The sequence below is a fragment of the Clupea harengus genome, chromosome 4 (assembly GCF_900700415.2).
Source record: "Clupea harengus chromosome 4, Ch_v2.0.2, whole genome shotgun sequence".
In the NCBI taxonomy this organism is placed as follows: domain Eukaryota; kingdom Metazoa; phylum Chordata; class Actinopteri; order Clupeiformes; family Clupeidae; genus Clupea; species Clupea harengus.
In genome coordinates this window covers 2195669-2218238 of record NC_045155.1, presented here as the reverse complement: position 1 = coordinate 2218238, position 22570 = coordinate 2195669, and the positions used below count along the sequence as shown (strand labels likewise).

The window sequence follows — 22570 nt, the reverse complement described above, 5'->3', positions numbered from 1 at the left end:
CTGCGATGGAAGAAATTGGTAATAAACACGTTAAAGCCATCCGTTTTTCTACTACACCCATGATCATCACAGCTCCAAAGCATGAACTTGCATTTCCAAACCTGGTCAAGCTGTTTCTGGATCTTGCTTTGTTCTTCAGTGACGAGCTTGAGCTTCTCTGCATCGGCCTCTGCAAACTCACGGCCAGCCTTCTTCGCCGTGCGCTGCTTGGCACACAAGGCTTTACGGGATTTCCTGTGTGCCCCGATCTGTTCCTCAAGGAACTTCAGCTGCATCTGCAGAAGTTGCTGAGTGTGCAAGAGCCACTCTTCATACTGGTGCTGCTCTGTATCATCTAAGCACCGACAAGTCCAGATAGGATGGTCAGAGCAAAAGAAAGAAAGAAAGAAAGAAAGAAAGAAATCAGTCTAAGACAGCACTATCCAATTGTATTTCTTAGTCACATATATACAACTCCTTCATATTTCCAGCTCCTTCTGCATTCAAATGACACACAATCAAACAATTTAGATTAACAATTATTAACAAGATTAACATACTTATGATGCCCTGCACAAACTGTGGAGGATTGGGTCTGGATTGAGCCTGGTCAGTTCCATCACCCTCCTGAGAAAACAATGAGTCACAGAAGAATTTACTCAGGCTGTCCCCCCCACACTTTCCCAAAAATAATACACTTAATGGACGGGGAACACAATACCTTGGATGATCCAGCTGGAAAGTGCCCTTGTGGGTCTCCACCGCCTGTAGCTGATGCCAACCGCTGGGCCAGGAGAGATACTTGTTGCCTGGGTGAACAGATGGCACGATTAATATCACAGTCAGTGTAAACCACTTCTGAAGTAAGCCTCAGTAAGTAAGAAAGGACTCGTGTACCTATTGATCCCAGGAGCACCTCCCATGGGGTCTTGAGCCAACACCCTCTTGATGCCTTTCAGCGCCACCATCTTTGCTTTAGCAATGGGGTCCATGATGTCATCTGTCACCAATCTGTCAAGATCTACTCAAAGACATTCAACATAAAACATAAAAAGGTGTCATGTTATATTTCACCAGACAAAACTTGTATCAAATCAAAATACCGAGTAAGGAAAGGCAACTACCTTTGTCTGGGAAGAAGTTATTGGCCACATTGGGTTTGACCATTTGTTGAGGTTGTGGAGCCTGTTGTGGATTTAGTCCTGGCCCTACCCTGATCATGCCCTGTTGTGGCGTCATGCCCATATGGGATGCTGGAGGTGGCATCGGCGTTCCCATTAATCGGTGCTGGTGCTGCTGCTGCTGAGGTGGCATAATATGTGGTCTTGGCACCATGCCTGGCTGACCGATTAGTCCCTGGGGACGTTGGTGAGGGGGGAGCAATATCTGGCCGTGAGGAGGCTGTTGTTGTGGGTGGAGAGCAGCCCCCATCCCTCCTTGCTGGAGGGCATTAAGTTGCTGCTGTTGCTGTTGTTTCTGGAGTTCTTTCTTTTCATGCTCAAGCAGATCCTGTATTAATAGGGGCAGTTCACTGGCTTCAAGGGAGCTCTCCACTTTGTCAAGATCCACTGCTGGCGAGTGCTGTCCCCCTCCATCAGGAAGCCCTAGATGGTCCTCACCAAGGTCTGGGTGTGGTGTTGCTGGCGGAAATGACATTGAATCAGCCTGACCGGAAAGCGGAAAGGGCATCCCTCCCAAACGAACTGTGCTGAGTGAAGCCGTTTGGTTCTCTCCACCCGCTTGTTTAGTTGTTGAACCTGATCCTCCCAGCAACATCGAGACAGCTTCACCCATCTCATCTTTTACAACAGCAGGATTTTGCTGTTCCTTAAACTCAGACAAACTTTCAGCAGTAAAGCCTTTGTCTTCTAGCTTTATGTTTGCAAGTCTTGAAGCATCAGGGACCTCAACTGATGAACGGGGTTGTGAACTATTAGAGGAGGTAGAGCTCTCAGCTTTGGGAGTCCGGACATTTTCAGAGGTTGACAAAGCTGTATCTGGCCCAGCCAAACCAGCCTTTGGTTTTTCTTCCACCTTGATGTCAGCTGTCGCAGATGTTGGTCCTTCCCCTTCTGCTTCCACCAAGCGCAACTGATCAGAAAAGACATCCTTTGGGTCACCCTGATCAAGCTCCGGGTCGGTGTAGGCCAGCAAGTCAAACTCATCACTGTTGAGCAAATCGTCCAAATGTGGATCAGCCGTCTCAAGGTTATCCAGATTACCCAAGTCATCATCCCCCTTGTCAGGATCCAAGTCCAGAGTAGCCAGGTCATCTTCATCCTCCACTCCTGCGGCATCCCCTAGTCCTTTCGGAGCAAAGGGATCCTCCAGGACTGCCTCCGGAAGATCGACGCTGTCCACTGGGGCAGTTGGCTGTGCTCCTACGCCACTCGCTGGTGCAACTTGCTGAGGATTCTGAAGTGCACTGGGAGTGTTGGGGTTGGCAGTGGGCATCTGGGATTTAACCTGCGACTGCTGCTGAAGGTCAGCACCCTGTTGAGACAGTAGTAATCCCAAACCACCTTGCTGTAGCCCTTTTCTCAGGCCATCGGCTTGTGTTTGAGCCATGGACTGCTGTACCATTTGAGGAGTCATAGGCCTGATGGGGTAAAAAGTGCCTTGGGCGTTGCTGACCTCCCCTTGGCATGAACTGGGGTCCGAGTGGCATTCTTTGGGCATTATGCCTCAGCTCTATAAATTGAGGTGGTGGGCCAGAAACACAAGTCTGCATGGGCTCGCCCCCGGCTCCGGGGACCATTCCCATGGGGTTGGCCATACTCCCTTGCATCCCTTGTATGGCCAGTGGATTGTTGACCGGGGCACCTAGCTGATGTCTGGCTCCTAACGCTTCCATCCCAGACGGCTGAGGGAACCTCCGGGCGCCTGCGGCCTGACCTTGCCAATGAGGTGGGAATGGATGACGAGGGAACACTCCCTGTGGATTTCCAGGTCCCTGTTGTCTATATTAGAAGATAAAATTCAAAACATTGTACACATTAGAGAGACACTTTGTATTATGAATTAATTGTGAGACACACAATTAAGTGAGTCTATATCGATTCTTGAAATTGTACGATCGATCGTTGACTCTGTACCATTGGTCAGTGTATACGAATTTATATTTGATGTAGTCAGCGAGGGTGTATGACAGTAAGAGCCTTCACAACAAACAAGGAATCCAGATTGCAAGGGGTGGGATAATGCCCCTTTCTGCAGACCAGAACAAGGCAATGCTCCATTCATGACTACGGGAATGTCAGGATTACACCAAACAATGACGAGGTGAACCAGAGCAGTGCAGACAGACCTTCTGAAGCAGCCGGCGCCGACGTGAGTGGCAGCCTTTCCACGTAGCTCCGTTGTCTCGAGTCTTTTTAGCTTTTTCTAAGTTTGTTTGTCCTTGTTTACACTTTGCTTTTCATAGGCACTGTGTAGATATCTTTATATCCTATGGATACACTTACGAATCGACTGCAACAGGGCAGTCAGTATGGGTATGTATATGTGATTTATGTATGTATGTATGTATGTCGGTGAGGTGTATAAGTGTATATGTGTATAAGCTACTGGATGACTAAAATTTCCCTCGGGATTAATAAAGTATCCATCTATCTATCTATCTATCTATCTATCTATCTTATGCAATGCATGTCAGCAAGTGTCAAAGAAATGCAAACCTAGAACCCATCAGAGGGATGGACAACAGGGAGTGGAACGAGACACAAGCTAACTATACTATGGGAATATGTGGTTGCTATTCTGAAAGATTGCAAAAGTGTGTGTGAAAAAAAAACAAAAAAAAAACAAGGAATACGGATAGCCTACAGGGTCAATGCTCCAGGCTATAAAAACACAGAGCAACTGGCACACCTCTGATGACAGTCTGTGTTATGCATAGTCTGCATCAGTCAAGTAATTAGGACACAACACAGTGTACAAAGACTCATTTCCTGACACAGCCCTCAGCATTACATTCGCCACACTGACCGCTTCCTGTCGGTGTGTCACTGTGTCGGTGGTGTCCACTTGACTACGCCATCATTCTGATCAAAACGGTAGTTACACTAATCTAAATAAGAAGAAAGAATTGTCCTCCCTGTCTAACTACTTTAGTTAAAATGATGTTCAACATTTTTGTGTAACCAAGAGCTGCCCAATTCAACTGACATTTACCGTTAGAGAAAGATTTATGATATATGATTGATATATGATACCGTTATAGGACAATTTATGACATTTATGATGTTTAGTCTGTAACCATGTCTCTGATCCAAGCTTACAATACAAAATAGGATGTCCCAGTCTGACCAAAAATGTCTAAGCCACGACCAACCCTATCCAAAAAAACTATGCGCAAAATGCTAAAATGACCCAGTTTTCAATTCCTCAGAAATGCCCTAGTTGCACTGTGGTTATATTCATGAGAAGGTGAAACAACTGACTGCAACACAGGAGATCCAACTAGGCATGCCTCCATCAATTATTTTATGCTTACACAGCTAAAGTTTCCATGGACTGGACTTGGACTGACAACCACCCATGCCAATGTGGCAGTGAGGAGTCATATACAGGGGTCAGTGAGGGGTCATAATATGCAGTATGTACAGATGGATATTAAATGAATGTACATACCTGAGAGCATTAGGGTCCATCATTACAGGTGTCCCAGGTGGCACTGGTCGGCCATCCATGGGTCCCACAGGGAGCGGGAGCTTCCCAGCAGCTGCTGCTTGAGCAGCGGCCGCAGCCACTGCTGCTCGGTCCTAAAGCAAGCGAGACACAAACACACACATGAGAAACACATGTGGGCCGCATCACCTGACAACTGGAGAAATGTTTCTCAAGAGGCTTTGATCAGCACAGAACCGTTTTTAAGCACATGTGCAACATTTGTTAGCTGATACACGTGCATAGACAGTTATTGAGATGAGACGATCAGCTCTGGAATGGCATGTGGCACTCTGAGATTCTTCTGAATGAAGAGTGCGTTACAAATCAAATGAATTATTATTATTATTATTATTATTATTATTATTATTATGATGTACCTGAGGGTATGGTGGTGGGGGCCGTTGACTTTTGTCTTGTTGGTATGCTGCCATGTCTCCACCCGGCCAAACTTGGACAGCAGCACTTGCTGCTGCCGCCTCCTTCTCTTGACGAGAGTTTCTCTGCATCTTCTGTCTGATCAAGAACTCCCGCAGCTTCTGTTTCTTGGGAATAGACTTGTTAGAGATCATAAAGAAAGGCAATTAAAAGAAAAATCAAAATCAGTTACAATGAAGGTGTACCTGTTTGTTCTTGTCCATCTCTGAGGGATTCAAGCCAATGAAGGCCGGGTCCTGACCAACTGCCATATCCGGTATGTCCTGTTGGATTTGCATGGCCTGGACCTGGGACGCATCAGGTGGTCGCACAGATGTGGGATCCTGGGCCCCAGGTGGCAGTGACATCCTGGGGTGGAAGTCTGAACCCATCGGCTGAGGATGCTGGAGCTGCTGGAGCTGGGCCTGGAGCTGGGCCTGGAGCTGGGCCTGGGGAGGGTGAGACTCCCCAAATGGAATGCGCACCTGCTGCTGGCTCATGGGATGGGCCCCGACGCCAGGGCTTCGGCTGAAAGACGGCAGCCCAGGGGGCTTTCCAGAGAGGGGATCCACCATCGAGGGAGAGCAGGGGGGCATGGGTGACTGCTGGTTTGGATGAGGAGACCCTCGGAAAGTCTGACTGCCCTCTGGGACAGCAGAGGAGGGGCGAGGAGGTTTGTGCAGAGTGGCAAAGGGGTCTCTGGATTGGGGGCGTGAGGGTGGCCTCGAGTAAGGGTCGGGGGACTGGAAACGAGGTGTAGCGGGCGACTGAACTGAAAAAGCGTCGTTGGACAGGGCACCGGGAGTGAGGGGAGACTGGGAGCTGCCCTGAGACTGTGGGCTGGAGGGCACTCTCGAGTGCGACTCCTGCTGGGGCGGCATGGGTAACCTCTGGGGCAGCGGGGAGCAGCTGTCCCCAGACTGAGGCCGGGGAGTGAGGGGAGGCTGAGCGTTAGGGTCTGAGAACGAGGCGGAAGGAGACTGCCGGTAGCCCTCCGACGGGTGATTGGGAGAGGCGCCAGGGGGGAGAAGCCCACCGGACGCACCACTCCCACCGTCTCCCGGGTGCATCCGAGGGGTCAATGGAGCCTTGAACAGTCCGTCTCCTGAGTCCAGCATTCCAGCAGGGGAGCCAGTGCCAATATCTTGGCGCCCAGTGGAAGAGGAGCGTGGAGAAGGGCCGCTCATGTCGGCCCTATACTGACCGACCCCGGCTGGTGAGGAGGGCACTGATGAAGACGAGGGGGATGAGCCGTATTCCTGACGAACCACTGCCTGCTGATTGCGGAACGGGTCTACATAGTGGGTGTTGTGAGGAGGGGAGAAGAGGGGGGAGTCCCCCAGCCCAGTCGCCCGGGCTCGGGGACTTTCAGGTGGGCATAAGGGTTCCTGAGAGGCTGGTTGGGGCTGAGACTGAGGCATGTGGCCTTGCTGCTGGGGTCTAAAGAATGGGTCAACCTGCTGAGCCCTCCGCTGGTTGCCAGGAATTCCTGGCTGCATGTCGAGAGGGCCAAGGCTAGTTGGCCGTCCCTGAGGAGGAGGCCCCTGGGAGCCAGAGTGAGGGTAACCTGAGGAAGACGCCTGCAGAGGGCTGGCGGAAGCCTGTGAGAAGGGCTGGGTGGAGGGGTGAGAGTGTGGATGAGGGGATTGAGGAGGCAGCTTGGAAAAGGGATCTATCCGGGCATCTGCAGCCGAACCTGGGGTCTTCAAGGGACCGTCGGGAAAGAAGGTGGAGGATGAGGCCGAGTCCGGGCCGAAGGGAAACGGGCTCTCAGCAGAACTGGGCTGAGAAGTGGAGGCTGAACCAGATGGCGGAGGGATCTGAAGGTGTAGGCTTGGTCGTTCCCCTTTAACTCGAACCCCCCCTTCTGTCTTAATGGTCCTGCACACCTGACTCTCTGCCTGCTTTAAAGGGGGGAAAAAATAAAGCAGTGTTGCGTATTGAATGAACTCCGAAGCACGGGATATACTTCTAGAATACTTTTTCTAGCAGAAACAACGCAGCGTTTTCAGTTTTAGTTCAGCATTTCCGTTTCACGTCCTTACCTTCTGTGCTTTATTAATGCGCTGAGCAGCTCGGTTGTCTTTGGCCATTTTCTATCGGAAAAGACAAAGAGGCGTAGATTTTGTGAGCATTTGACAATTATTTAACATCATTACACTTATATTATAAATTGTCAGAATAACATAGTTAACACACCAAAAAAGGACCCTTGTCCGCAGCCGATACTTTTCTCCAGATCTTCATTATTTGTTTGCAGCGACTGGACCAATCTGCGGAGAAATGCAAAAGAGGGCATGTTGATTCTGAAACCTGAACTCTTCCAACTGCAGTGATCCGACCTGGCTTCAACCTCTTCTTTAAAAAAACCTGGAACTATACATCTAAAAAAAGGCACAGAGGATTAACATTGGCACAGTCTGACAGACCTGGGTAGTCCTGCCTGAGGGTGGGGAAGTTGATGTTGGCGTAAAGTACTGGGGAGATGGTTGACAGCTCGTTCAGCTCCTCGTCCTTCTCCCACCGCTGCAGGCTGCGCTGGTTGTACGACAGGCCGTCCCCCTCCGTTTCAGTGGGAGTCGTGGGCGTTGATGGAGTGGCGGGGGTGGAGGTTGGCGTGGCCCACGGACTTTCCTCACCCTGGTCGGGGCTGAACAGCCCCCCTCGATCCCTACACAAAAATCAAGCAGTGACATTCAGATCTGCTGTTCTGACGGGTATTTTTTTTTTTTAAGTATTTTAAGTGTTATTGTTCCAAATGCAACCCACCGCATGTCCAAGAAGGGGGACTGGGACAGCCCAGGAAAGGAGTCCATTACAGCAGCTGAGGGCAGAGATCCAGACAAGGATGTGCCTGCATGAACAATCATTGTAAATTACAAAATTACAGGAAATAAAACGCTGAAACCACTACTTGTGCCATATCAGACTGCTAATGACTGTTGGAATGACTACGAACGAAGGCATCACTTCAGGGGAAGTCTGGCATTCAGCCCTACCTGGCAGAAGGCCTCTCTGAGGGAGGCCGCCACGCTCTCCCTCCAGGATAGGCTTCACTCCACCAAGAGGGCCCCCCTCCGAATCTCCCAAGACCTTCCGGAAAAATTGCTCCGAGTCCTGACTCTCCACTCCCTGCGGAAGACCTGCGGAAGACCAAACCCAGACAAGTGGTGCAGTCAGTACATGTTTAATTCAAGAGATACAATCCAAGAGATTACTATATGTTCCACAGTAGGAAAGCGCTACCTTCACTCCTCCCCTTGTCCTGTGCTTCAGCTGAGGTCTGATCTCTGAGAGAGGAAGCCTGCCCGGTCATCTCTGAAATATGAAAAAATGAGTTAGTACAAAATGCACCTACTGTCACAGATGGCTCATGAATGTTTAAAACAGCAGACAGGTGGTCTCTGAGTTTGACCTACCCATCCCAGCTCCTTGACATGTTGGTCCTGCACCTCTTTCTTGCTTTAGCTGGAGAGCGGCACCCATCATCCTGTCCTTCGCGTCTGTTCCTACAAATAAACACAGATAGGAATAAATGACACTCATAACTCCTTCAGACTGGGGGATTTTGTCTCAGTTAAGGTGAATGTGTTTACCTGGTTCTAGGGGCAGGGGTCGAGACCCTTTCCCAGACAGAGGATGTCGCAGTAGGCCCTGAGGATTTCTCTGGCCTGGTGGAACCAGGAGAGCTTTCTTACTCTGATCTAACAATGTCTTGCCAAAGAAAGCCTCCTGCATGGGGGAAATGCACAATATTGGGGTTAATTCTGTGAGCACAGGCATCATCAGTCCTGATAACAACTGATCAGGGGTTTTTGAATACATGTTGCATCATGGTGGAAGTTCTGCTAGTCGAACTGGGAACGTGATGTGTATGGATATCAGGCAGAAGTCATAAGTACCTGCAGGTAGGCGGGAAACATATCTTCCAGCTTGCTTTTCTTCCGCCCCCGTCGCTTTTTGGCTTGCTCACCTTCGCCCTCGCCTGTCTTCACCTCCGGGGGTCCATCCATGGGAGTGTCTGGATGTGCTCCTGATGGGTTGCAGGGAAGCAAAATAATCATAAGACACTGTGTGTGTGTGTTGATTCCCTTGAGTTTGGACATTTTCATAAAATAACTGGAGCCTTTCCCCACGTACCGTCCTCCAGTTTAGTCTCTTGCCCGTCTGCTGCTGCTTCCAGAGAGCACGAGAGAGCTGCGATCTGGCCCTTCCTCATCCGCGTGTGACACTTCCTCTGTCGCACCATGAACCCACCAATCCCTAGCAGACACACCAGTTAAATCAGCAACCGCACATAAGATTTGCACCGATTCATAACGCAGTTGAACGAAGAAAGATGTTTGAAATGGTCCTACCTGGCCTGTATGGTTTTCTCTTTCTCTTTTTCCCATCGTCCATCTCCTCTGCTCCTCCCTTGAGCCCCTCGGGGTCAGCCATACCGTCAGCACCTCCTTCTGCTCCTCCCTCCCGGTCGGGACTCCCAGGGGGCTCCAGCTTTGGAAAGCACTCCATTGGCTCAGCGCAGCCTTTGAAAGAAAGATTAGGTATCAAATGAACCAGCATGGGCACATCTGTGGACGCACAGCATAGACCATTCCTGCATAGACTGCACAGCTACTCCTTTTCATATTTCGTATTCTGTAAATACTTTTTATTTTTTTATAATTTTTAGATATTTTATATATTGTTTTTCTTCTGTTCTGTAGTACTTATTATGTTTTATGTTTATTTGTCTGCACCAATATGCCAAAGCAAATTCCTGGTAGGCATAAACAATTCTGATTCTGGTTCTGACATGCATCAACAGTAGAGTCCAAGGGTCTGGAGGTGCGTGTAGAAAGATGAACTCTGACCTTTTCCCTCGTCTCCGTCTCCGTCCACCTCCTTCAGCTCAAGGCCGTCCTGGCCCACCTCGCCACACAGGGTGCCCAGGCGAGAGCGCCGCTGGCGCCGCTTGTGCAGGGGGGACATGGAGAGGCTGCGGAGCAGGGACATGCCCGACTCGGTCAGCCACACACCTTCCAGACGGTAGAACTGCGGCTCTGTGGGAGGACACACTAGGTCAGCGCTACATTAAGAAGAAGGCAGATTTCACAAACCATGTATCGTAACGGTGTTAATTATCGGACGGCGTGGTGTTATCGGCAAACGTTCGCGTTGTCATGTTAACCCATTATTAAACTGAGCATATCGATTTTTGTATCCATTATTAAACTTAGCATTTTGATTGTTTAACAGAATGGCCGATGTTTGACACTGTCCGATAACTGACATAGCTACGCTACCTGCATTCCTGAACCAAAAGCAGAACATGAAAAACATGAGCACCTTTTCAGTACAAACCCTCATGAAACGACATTAACAACTAGGCATGGCACAACAAACCAGGAGTTGGGAAATACTCACCCGGCTCTTTGATCTTAAAAGCCGACATCATGGGGGAAACCACTGGCGGAGGAAAAGAGGATACATTAGCAAGGCAAAAAAAACAACGGCCAGCTTGTTCTTTTATTTTTTTTATCACCTGCGCGAACATGAGAGTGTGGAACTGAGAGGCGGTAACTCACCCACAGGCTTGGGCACATAGGGAATGCAGGCAGTGCAGGCAAACCCTTCATCAGAAGCCTGCTCTACCTCATCCTCAGTGTAGAGACTTTCACACACAGCGTGCACCCATCTGTGGGGACCAAGAGTCAGGAGATGAACCACTCAACTCATAACAACCAAATAAGCAGACAAATAGAATGCATTCTCAAATCATACAGAAAGTTACGAGAAAAAAAAAAAAAAAAAAAAACTTAAAACATGCGCATAACTAATTAACATTTCCTTTTTTTTTTAAATATAACCCGTGTGTGTGTGTGTGTGTGTGTGTGTGTGTGTGTGTGTGTTCACCTGTCACAGTGCTGGCACTGAAGCAGTAGCTCCTCCTCCTTGAAGCTCTCTCGGCACACGGGGCAGGTGACCAGGCTGGCACAGGGGCCACAGTGGGTGTAGTTGTTCTGCCACTCGCAGTGGAACCCCGGGGAGCTGGCACCACACTGCATGCAGCACACACACCTGCACGGGCACCAGAGCAGAGCAGTCAGAGAGGAGTGACGCCAGGAGACATAAAGCCCTATCGACAGCTACGGCTCACAGGTCCTCAGACAGTAGAATGCGCTCATGCGGTATAATGAGAGACCTGGATCATTATTGACACGTCTGTTTTTGGTAGCTGGCACAGGCTGAATTTAGAAGCTCAAACTGCAAACAGCTGCAGAAGTGAGAAGTCGAGAATTTTATTCATGCATGAATTATAAATAAGCTGCTATAACACCCAGTCCCAAGCAAGTAAGAGAAGTGCCTTTTTATTGCCCATACTACCACCATTATATTTTCAGTTTGGCATCACCAACTGATTACTACTGATTTAGAACTGCCACGTTGTTTATATTACTTAAATGCAAAGTCATTGTAAGAATAAACACACGGCATGCACTTTTTAAACATTATGTGCAAAATGTACCATCTTTAAAAAAATTAAAAATAAATAATAATTTAGACCGCGTTTTTTAATCGCGAACTTTGCGGTTAGAAAATCGCGTTCTATCATATCGCGATTAAATCGCAAATGCAATTAATCGTTCAGCCTTAAAAAAAAATATATGAATTTCTAGTTCCGTGATGGGGGGGTCCTGTACCATTTGCACTTCCAGCCCCCTTTCGGGACAGTCGTCAGGGGCGGGTCCAAGCAGTAGGTGTGGTAACTGACATCACAGTCATCGCACAGCAGCAGGCGTGAGGGGTCCGAGGCCTTGCCACACACCTCACACACGATGCACTCCAGACAGCGCCAGCCCTTCCGCAACATCATTTTAGTGATCTGTACACAGACGGCAGAAACCAAATATCATTTAGAATTTGCTCATTATTATTTCTTTCTTTCATTTCCGTATCTCTCTTGTCATGCCCTGCCAAGGGACAACGGATGAAAAATAGCTAACCTAGCTAACTCCGGTGCATTTACACAGTTTTCTTGGGAAATGTTTATCAATGTACACTGTCCCTTTTCAAATAAACGCATAAACAAATACAATAGGTAAAACGTAAATCAATAATATCTGTAAATGTATGCATTTTATTTCCCTGAGGTAGAGGGCATTAAGTTGCAGTGACGGGAGGCTTACCTTGCTGTTGACGCAGTATGGATGGTAACACTGGGCACACTGAGCACAGGCCAGCAGTTGGCCCTCCGTGCCCTTGCCAAAGCTGCCGCACACCACACACATGTCCTACAGAGAGAGAGAGAAGGCCATTCAACTATTAACCCTCCTGATCCAATGGTATAGGGTCCAATGACATGAGACAATGAGAGTAGAGTTACTTACCTGCAGCAGGACAAATTTATCAGTGTTTGAAAAGAGCACCACTGTGTTTTGCATCGTGTCATCTTCCTCCTCCTCCTCTTCCTTGCTCACTCCCGGCTCTGTGGTCATACTCAGCTGTAGAGAAGGAGAGACCTGGTTCAGAACGCAGACAGAGATGTCACAAAGAGTGTAATGAAATCAGAAGAACCACCACCAGCCCCCTTAATAGTAGCAGGCAGCTGACCAGAAATCCCCACTAACTGCACTTAGTAACCAGATCTCTCCATGAACAGGTGTAACGTCTGGAGAAAGTCCCACAAACGGATGAACTGAAACTGCCATCAACAGCAACAAGAGAGAAATGACAGGTGTGCCGGGTTAACGTACCAGGAAGGCATCGATGCAGGAAGCCATGGCTTTCAGGCGAGAGCGGCCACGGCCTCTTCCACTGCCACCCCCACGAGGACGCCTCTTCCCTGGGAAAGCGTTGCTCCGCCCCTGTGAAAGCACCACCGACCACTGTAACCACAGAGCCAAAGCTACTACCACGTAGGCACTATGCAAACTGCCACCCCCCCCCCCCCCCCCCCGAGATGCCCCCAGTGGGCTGAACTGCTTCCTTACCTGTCTGATGCGGGAGCGTCCTGGGGAGCCGCGGCGCCTCACCTTCTCCCCATCCGGCTTGAGCGGGTCAAACGGCAGGGAGTCGTCCGTCTCCGTGAGCAGCGAGTCGGACCGCGAGCGGCCAACCGGCACCAGGCTGAGGTCGGCGGAGGTCGCGTGCGGGTCATGCTCGGACGGGGAGCCCAGGAAGCCGCTGCTGCTCTCGTCGCCGTGGCTCATGTTGGACGCCTCGTCCAGGAGCAGCTCCGGCTTGCAGCCCCCCTCAAGGGGGTCCACCCGCCGCTTCCTCTTCACCCGCACCACCTCTTCATCATCGTCGTCGTCCTCCTCCTCCTCCTCGCCCGCCGCATGGCAGTCCTCCTCCTTCGCAGGCGACTCCGCCAGGGCCTCCTCATCCTCGTCCAGAGCCTCTTCGTCCTCCGACTGGGCAGGCCTGTCCTCCATGTCCAGGGAAGGAGTCGGCTCAGCCTGTTCTGCAGCAGATGCTGTCGCACCTTCTTGCAAGTCCTCCGCGGGGCCTGCCTCTTCCGTGTCCATGGCAACAGGCTCAGCCTCTTGGCTGTCTGTAGGAGGGGTTGGTGGTCGGGGAGGAGACTTCCTGGAAGCTTCAGCAACAGTCTCTTCTTCAGATGTTTCCTCCTTTGCCAGCTCGCCGTCGCCATCTCGCACAGGAGACATCGCCTCCTCCTCCTCTGGCTCCTCTGGCTCCTCCTCTGCGTGCCCCACCGGTGCTCCCTCCTCCGCCGCGCCGCTCTGGGCTCCAGCAGTGCTGTCTGCCACATGGCTCTCTGGGCTGCCCCGGATGAGCTGGCTCTCAGCCTCCCGACTACTCTTCTCCTCACTGCTGGCAGCAGTTAGGCAACTGGCTTCCTGTTCAACGCTTCCACTTCCTTCTGTTGACAAAAGCATGACAGTTTAACAACGCACTTCACCTTCTGCAAGAACACATGTCAGTCTTTTAAAACGAATAATGGGCAATACAAAAACTATGGTCATCTTTTAATAATGTACCACAAAATCTCATTTTAGCAGCAGTTTCTCTCAGAGATTGTGATGGGCTACTTTACCTGGAGCTTCAGATGTGAGCGGCAGCTCTTCGGCCGGGGTCATTTCGGCCGGAGCCTCAATTTCCAGGGGGGGGTCAGCAGTGGCTTCTTTCTCAGCAGGGGACTCTGGGGGGGCTTCACCTCCCACAGCCTCCGCCTGGAGCACCTCACTCTCCAAGGCTGTTTCGGCTGGGACCGCACTCTCCACGAGAGGCTCGGTGGGCGTCTCTCCCTCCTCACAGGGCTCTGCGGGAACTTCCCTTTCCATCTCTGGATGTTCTGGGACCTCGGTGTCCACGGCACGCTCACCGGGGACCTCTGTGTCCACGGCACACTCCCCAGGGACCTCAGTGGCTTCAGTCTGAGGTCGCTCTTCCACGACCATTTCCTTCAATGCTGTAGTTCCCACCACCTCAGCATCTGTGCCTGCAGAGAAAGACAAGAGATCCACAACAGCTCAATATCTCTCGGAGATGATCCACAAATGAATTTATACAAACTGCACCACCTTGCAAATTCTGACTAGTGCTTTTTGAACCTTTACAAGCGTGCATAAAAACACAGACACATTAGACCCAAAAGCAGCACTCACCCAGCTCCATGGGTACCTCTTCCCCCGTCTTCTCCTTCTCCTCCTCCTCCTGTGCCCCTGGAGCTTCTGCCGGGGCCTCAGGTGTGGCCTCTCGACACAGCACACACATCGTTTTCTCCTCTAAAGAGCCGACCACAGCACACTCTGTGTGTACCCATCTGCAGAGTTCAACCAAGACAGACTTGTGTCAAAGATAGGCATTCAGAAATCACAAACTCAGGAGAAAATACATAGCATACAAGCTCCCAAAAATCACCTTAAGGGGCAATAGCCTGTATGGTCATTATTCACCTTGTAAAATTAGAGCCAATAGATTGAACAGGGTTTTATGGCAAATTTCCTGATTTCAACACTGTCCTAAATCAGAGTCCTAGACAACGTATTCTTTTGCAATTATGTAAGGTATAGCTTAAAGAGAAACTTTGGGATTTTACAAGGCAATCCCATGGGGCATGCATCGATATCAAAGTATACCATTTTTTCCCGCCACTGACAGGCTCATAATGTAATTATAAGTGTCTGACTACATGGACAGGACCCCTACAGAGATAGACCTGTGTCTGTTTACCTCAATAACTGTAAGGAAAAAGTTCCTACAGTTTATGTAGTTTAAGTTTCTTTTTCTGTAGAAAGTCATTTTCTACAGTTTCTTTACAGTTCTGTACAATTTACATTATAGTTTCTTTAATGGGATTACATTGTATAGCCGTTTCACAGTTGCCAGTCACACCATTCTAACTCAACGCTGGACCGATTTCCATCGTTAATTATCCTCAGTAAAAGTTTGGACCCAAAAAGTTAAAGTTCCGTAAAATCCCAAAGTTTCCCTTTGAGGTCAAGCTTACAAGCCAGGACCTTTTGAGTTAGCACGCTACTGTTACGTAAAGAAACATAATAATAATAATAATAATACACTTTATTTGTATAGCACCTTTCATACAAAACAGTGCAGCTCAAAGTGCTTAAAAGCAAAGAAAACACGTGCTTCACATGAAATCACATGACTTCTTTTTTCAACTGCCCTGCATGGTGGAGGGGTTGGGGTTGGGGTTGGGGGGGGGGTACAGACCTGTGGCAGGTGCTGCATCTGTGTGGCAGGTTGGAGGGGGGTTCGCTGCTCTTACTGCACACGCCACAGACCGTGAGGCGCCGTTGCTGGCACGCCTCACACACGGCGTAGTTCTCAAACCACTGGGCCTCGCCTGGAAGACTGGGCCCACTCGCCCCGCAGTCACTGCACATACGACACCGCTACATATGAGAGAGACAGAGAGAGAGAGAGAGAGAGAGAGAGAGAGAGAGAGAGAGAGAGAGAGAGGAGAGGAGAGGAGAGGAGAGGAGAGGAGAGGAGAGGAGAGGAGAGAGAGAGAGAGGAGAGAGAGAGAGGAGAGAGAGAGAGATCAATCATCAAGCCAATAGGAGATAAGCAGATTGTCTACATAGCCTTTTACATAACCAATATAAAACCAAAGAAAATGGTAACAATTTAGCCTGATAATATCGCTTTTAAAAAAAAACAAGCGTAGTGCTGGAAATGGGTCCTATACAATAGCAAACACTCCAAATATGAACACCAGCATGCTGCACACTTACCCGGCATTTCCAGGAGTCAGGCGGCACCGAGTCCATGGCTGGCTGCAGACAGAACGTGTGGTAGCCCTTGTCGCACGCATCACACACTAGCATCTTGGAGTCCTCCCCTGGTTGTCTGATGAATAGATGCACATTATAGTTATGTATAGGGCGCAAATGCGTTGATTTGCAAGGGATTTAAATCCCGACATTTTTATTTATCTTTACAAACTAGGTATATCAGGTTGTAATTGTTTTCTATGTTAAATTATGAAAAACCTACAAATACAAATATGTGCACCACTTATTGTCCTAAAGGCATTTACTGAGGTGCCAGTAATTGCCAATCAAAAAGAAATAATGGATTTATTGTCAGATTTACAGTGGTAAATCTGTGAAATTATCATTATATGCATAAGGTGTGAGAAGTGCATATAGTGCAAAGCAATCTAAAATAAATATCCCACTATATGCACTGTTTTTTTTGTACTGAATCTTTGCAATAAAATACTTTATTTCATAGCCATCACAAATGCATTCAATTGATTGAAAAACATTTGTACTAATGGAGACTGACTGAAGCAAGTGATTGACAATAAAAGGCAGTTGTGGAGCAGAACTAACTGTGCTGGTCCTTACCTGCAGGTCTGGCACACCTTACACTCAGGGCACTGCCAACCTGAGCGCTGCAGCGGCGTGGCACTGATCTCCAGACAAGCGGCATGGTAGTGTTGCCCACACCCCGTACAGTATAACAGCCCTAACAGATCGCCAGCAGAGTCACACACAGCGCAGCGTGCCTCCTCGCCCGCTGTCATATAAACACACACACAACAGGTTTAATACAATACATAAAAAAAAATGTATCTGTCACACACACACCATAACAGGTTTATTACAATATATTCATACATAGAACTGTAACCCTAAGTGTATGGAATCACTCACCAATCTCCTCTGCCTTATCAATGTGCTCCGGACAGAGGAGGGCCAAAAGCTTCATGGACTGGAAAGATCCACTGGCTGCCGAGCAAGGGAAGTGGTAAAACCGTGAGCACCCCTCTGCCTGGCACCGGATGGTAGCTCCCAGCCTTTTACAATAGTCACACAGCTGTACCAAGATGGGACAGGAACACAGCAGAGAATGATCAGAGCCATTTCAATGGTACAGACAGCTAAACTGGCGAGGTGGTTTAAACTGTGCCATACCCGTTGTATCCCTGAGATGACCGCCTTATCCATGTTCTCCAATTCTTGCTGCTCACCCTCCACCTGCCTCACGCCATCAGACCACACCGCACACCAGTGGTGCACCCAGCAGCTCCCTGTGGGCAAGAGAAACCATTACCCCACTTGTGAAGGCCCACACAATATGCCCGTCATTCTATAGGTGCTGGCCCAGGACAGAGCCTGTATAATGGAGGTTTATGGAGCTCTGGATGCGTTGTAATAGCAGGTCCGTCAAGATCATACCTGTGTCATCAAACAGCGAGGCCAGACAGCTGGAGTCGGAGAATCCGATGGAAGACAGGTCGTCGTTTCCAGCCTCGGGCAAGGCGGGAGCAGGGACCTCCAAGGCGGGCCGGTCGGAGGAGGAGGGCCCACATCGCCGGAGCTCCCGTTGTCCGTGAAGGCTACGCTCCACACAGTTGCAGAGAGCACAGGCTTTTGAGCTTTCCCTGCAGAGGGAAAAGGAGCAGAACACAACCAACATGAACTCTACTGCCGTGTCTATTTGTCCAGCAGAGAAATTCCTAAATGAACTGCCACAAAGGTGGGGGTGGGGGTGGGGGGTGTACAAGTAAATTGTTTTCCAAAACGTGCTTACAGTGGAAAGAGACCTTTACACTAAGCCCATGGGATAAGTGTTAATAGTCAACGCCAATGTACACACAAAAACTAGCCTGGTATAACCAGAGCCAAATGCACTTCATGAATTGGATGGCTCCTCGCTTGAGGATTGTTTCCAGTCGTTGCATCCTAATGGGTGTAACTTAGGGGGTAAATACTGAATCCACTGAACCAGCCTTTAACCACACAGCACTGACCACTATGGGATTGCTATACTTTCTACTTCGCCACTAGCGAGGCAAGCTGATATATTAGGCTCTCCCAAAACCCTGTTGACAGTAAGGCAGCGATGTCTTTGCCCTCAACAAATACATTTGCACATGGGGGGCACGGTGGCGCAAGCCGATAAGCCCATTGACGGGCTTCATTGCCCGCGGGGACACGGGTTCAAGTCTGGCCAGATGTCATTTCCCCAGTCCTCTCCCCACCTCTTCTCTGCCTCGCTTCCTGTCATCACTTCACTGTCTTGTCCAAATAAAGGCATTAAAAAGCCCCCCAAAAAATAAAAATAAATAAATAAATAATATTTAATATATAATTTTGCACATTCTTGCCCCCGCTTCAATTCTTCAATGTTCGTTTGCGTTGCTACTACTGTTTGTATTGCTTCATCTAGCTTTAGCACTGCCTTCGTTGTTGTAACTACATTGCAAATAAACACTTCATTTCAACGTCAATGCATTAAGTCACCCCCGCTAGTTGCTGATTGGTGGGCCCCTCTGAATGGCCCATCGTTTCATCTTGCAAACATCAGTTTTCTCTGGCAATATAGTCTGGAACTAATCTGGGACCAACAGGCGGACAGCGCTAGGCAACACAAAAGCAGCCTTTTTTGATGAAATGGCTACAGATTCCTGTTGCTCTGGTAACATCTCCAGTACCAGTGATAATCAAAGAAATATGAATGTCTCTAGTCTATATTTATTGTATCTCAAGTCTCACATAACAAACAAAATACATGAATAAAGAAATCCAGCTCTAAACAAGTGACTGTACACCTAAAACAGCGGCTCTCACCAAAGGCAACAATGTTCCTAATACGAATATGACCTAATATAACAGGACAGATAGCATCTTTGACAAACAATGCTACATTACTGGTGTTTTGAACCCCTCTGAAACACGTATGGAGTCCTACTTCCAAACAAATGAGCAAATAAATATCAATGTAGTGCAGTTACGAATTAAATAGTAAATCGGTTCAACACAGCCAACCTTAAATGCTCCCGACTGATATATTCCAAGCGCCACAAGTAGCACACCCCAATGACATACAGCCAGCCGATGCAAGGCACTCCCTCCACTCACAGAAGAGCTTCCATTCCTGAGGTTAACACTGTTCAAAATGTGACAAGAACTCTATGGATTATTTTTAGACATCCTTACACAGGTGCACTGGAAGTCTCCACAGTAGTGTCTGAAGTGTCCTCTGGAGCAAGAGGGGTATCGCCCTCCCCCTCCGGCAGGGCGTTTGAGGGGGCACCATCATCAGCTGCCAAGGAGAGAGTTGACAACAGGTTACATTTTGACAGAGGGGGGATGTGCCTCGAGGGTCATCACTTCAGGATCAATTACATCTCAACTCCTTGTACAAAGTATTCCCTACTTCACTACTGCCTCTCATTCCACTGTAAACAAGTGCAAATACAAAAAAAAAAAAGGAACAAGGAGCGATGAGTAAAATACCATGCTGTAAATTATGTCTAAATGCTCACTTTATCCCTGAATGTCTATCCTGGGTTATGCCCCTGAAATATTAAGTGACCTTACAGGACACAGGCTAGCAGTGGATAGTGTACATATCATGTATAATCATGTACAATCTTGTATAAATCAGACATCAAATGCTATGTATCGATTAGGATTTACACAGGCAAAAGTGTTAAATAATACTAGATGAAGTACCTAGATAAGTCCCTTATGCGTGGAGGAAAACATTTATAAGAGGTAAACAAACCTCAATAGGCAGCTTGTAACAGAATTCACTAATTATGTTTGTAGAGGCATTTTAAATACTCCCAAAACACATTCCAGAAAAACGTACATTTCAGTGCAACTGTGCCCGTGGATTTCGAATCTTAGGTTTTGTTTTATGACCGGTTATGGTAGGTTAAAATTGTCTTTCAATACGTCAACAAATTGTCACTCTGTTTGATTTACTTGTTGCACTGTTTACATACCTGCCGTTTCAGAATCATTCTCTTCGCAGTTTGATTTCTGCTCGTCCATACCTTCTCCAGAAGTTGATCTCCTTCGCAGAGATCTGTAAGATATACATGAACCAACTGAGTTCAAAATGTAGGATACTCACCCGCGCATACTCTACTGCTATGGGGCGTTAGCACTTCTGACTTGTACGAGGTGTGCGCAGGTGAAGGCAGCACTAAAAGCATTCCAACTGCCAAACATGCACCAATAATTACATTAACTTTTATGTGTGAAGCAAATGAAGACAAAGGGCTTTAAAGCCCTAATGGGATTTACTTGTTCAGAGTCGCCCATTGTATTGAATGGCACCAAAGGCATGGGGTATGCCCCACGACTTAGTAAGTGTACGTAACCATTTTCGATTAAGGTTCACGGTTAAACATAAAACATGTTATACATGCAGTCTGGTGTTAAGTTATAACACTGCAACAACACATTGCTGAAAGAAATAGAAAAGTTAACTTATTTGCATGAACCACCGTGTAAATTCCGACAGTGCAAAAACACAGAAAAGTAACGTTATAAGACTATGGATACAGACCATCACAAAGCGCATTCCTCCATTTACTGCACCACGTCAGCCAACCGTGTGTATCCCAACTGAATTAGATAGGGCTTAAATGTAAAATACGCTTGATTCCCTTCGTGCGTCTTCAAGCAGTTGGCCGCGCAACCTTGCTATCACTGGCTAATGTGGAGCCTGCTAACCGGGGTTAGCCAACAAACTCTGCATAAATAGCTAGTCGGTTGCTAGCCTGACGAATTAAAAGTATTCTGATGAATTTGTTTTAGTTGCATGCTTGCAATGTCTCATTTCAACCGAAGCGAGCCATTTCAAAATGACCACTAATGATAACGGAACCGAAATTATGTTTACTTTAAATAAAACAACCCTAAAGCGAGATACACAAAGAAAATGTAACTTCCGTGTGCAACACAGCAATGACATTGCCGTGTAGAAACACCAGAGACTTCTATAGTTCCGCATATGGTTAAAGAGTAGTGGTGTCGTGAATTACAGTTTAAATAATCATACTTGAAGGATGTTGTTTTTTTTCTCATAAAGTGGTAAAAATGTGCGCATGTTACCTAAATATGGGCACAACATAAAATATTTTCAAATGCGTTTGTTTTGAAAGCCATACAGCTTGAACCATTCTTGACATCTTAACAGTCATACATTTGTTGGTCATGAAGTCACATAAAAGCCTATGCCTGCAAGAACGCTACACCTACTGCACTCTCAAAGACAACGTTACTGATGCAAATTGACCACAAGTCATATCGTTCAGCAGGCGAAAAACCAAGGAAACCCAGCAGCCTACTACCATCTCCTGTAAACTGACACTCAGGTTTTACTGCAAATGATTTACAACTGGTTACACTTCCCAACATTAAGATATCGTATTCAAAATTAAACTATTCGTTTAAGCTGTTTAAAAACTGAATAAAAGACAGATATTTGATTATTAAAATGTTTAATTCTGAAATAGGCGCTGCATGACATTAAAATGTGTAGAAAAAAACACCGTGATGATGAACCTGCAAGTTCCTCATAAGGTGTAGTTTGATTATCAGTTGAGATAGGCACAGCTTATGCTTTGGGGAAATGCTTATTGAGGATAAACATTCTCAACTGACAATAGAAGGAAAATATTTATGCTGTGCATACTATCAAACTACAATATGACGAGCCAGAAACTTGAGTCTTCAACAATAATAAACGTGTAACGTTAATTGTATTAGGACCTACAATGAACGAACAAAGACAATGAGAACCATGCGTAATTGATTACAAACTTATTTTTAGTATTTTTCAATTTCATTTTTTGAAAGAAACAAGATCGTCTGTACCAAGGTGTGCATCTGAGGATGGCCGACTAAGGGCGTTCAAAACAATGTTGGGGAATGATATTACAGAGTGAAAAGGGGTAGCCATTACAACCTAATTAACGAGCCATCTTGTTCATCAGTATACAGTAACAAGTCATTGCACTAATAATAAAACAACGGCCGATCAATCGTTACGAGAACATGAAACTAGAATTTCAAATGCTATTTAACCCAACTTGAACAGTAATCGAGTTGGACCACAAAACACCAGCACATTCTCGAGAGCACTACAGCACTGCTCCAAGTCCGCCAATACATCTCGAATCTCAACCCAGATTTATCTTCGTCGCGACGAGCTAACACAACAGGAAATTTCGCGGACAACCCAGTTTGATAAGGCCTCGCAACGCGGACATATTGGCCTAATA

General features: G+C 47.6%; 1 protein-coding gene across 1 annotated transcript in view; it reads right to left on the bottom strand.

Annotated features, from left to right (window-relative positions):
* Positions 1–22570, bottom strand: part of kmt2d (lysine (K)-specific methyltransferase 2D) — a 37916-nt gene that overhangs the window by 12476 nt on the left and 2870 nt on the right. The window contains 39 exon segments of the mRNA XM_031565740.2: positions 102–334; positions 540–606; positions 701–788; positions 877–1000; positions 1104–2561; positions 2563–2939; positions 4612–4742; positions 5028–5186; positions 5271–6968; positions 7110–7160; positions 7264–7337; positions 7494–7735; positions 7834–7918; positions 8064–8207; positions 8311–8382; positions 8484–8573; positions 8661–8796; positions 8967–9097; positions 9205–9327; positions 9423–9593; positions 9921–10109; positions 10474–10515; positions 10635–10744; positions 10963–11127; positions 11751–11932; positions 12237–12341; positions 12438–12569; positions 12804–12914; positions 13041–13933; positions 14108–14512; positions 14679–14836; positions 15748–15929; positions 16272–16386; positions 16890–17061; positions 17199–17361; positions 17460–17575; positions 17724–17929; positions 19488–19593; positions 20282–20364. Of these exon segments, the coding sequence (XP_031421600.2) occupies positions 102–334; positions 540–606; positions 701–788; positions 877–1000; positions 1104–2561; positions 2563–2939; positions 4612–4742; positions 5028–5186; positions 5271–6968; positions 7110–7160; positions 7264–7337; positions 7494–7735; positions 7834–7918; positions 8064–8207; positions 8311–8382; positions 8484–8573; positions 8661–8796; positions 8967–9097; positions 9205–9327; positions 9423–9593; positions 9921–10109; positions 10474–10515; positions 10635–10744; positions 10963–11127; positions 11751–11932; positions 12237–12341; positions 12438–12569; positions 12804–12914; positions 13041–13933; positions 14108–14512; positions 14679–14836; positions 15748–15929; positions 16272–16386; positions 16890–17061; positions 17199–17361; positions 17460–17575; positions 17724–17929; positions 19488–19593; positions 20282–20330 (9255 nt within the window). The 5' untranslated portion in view covers positions 20331–20364.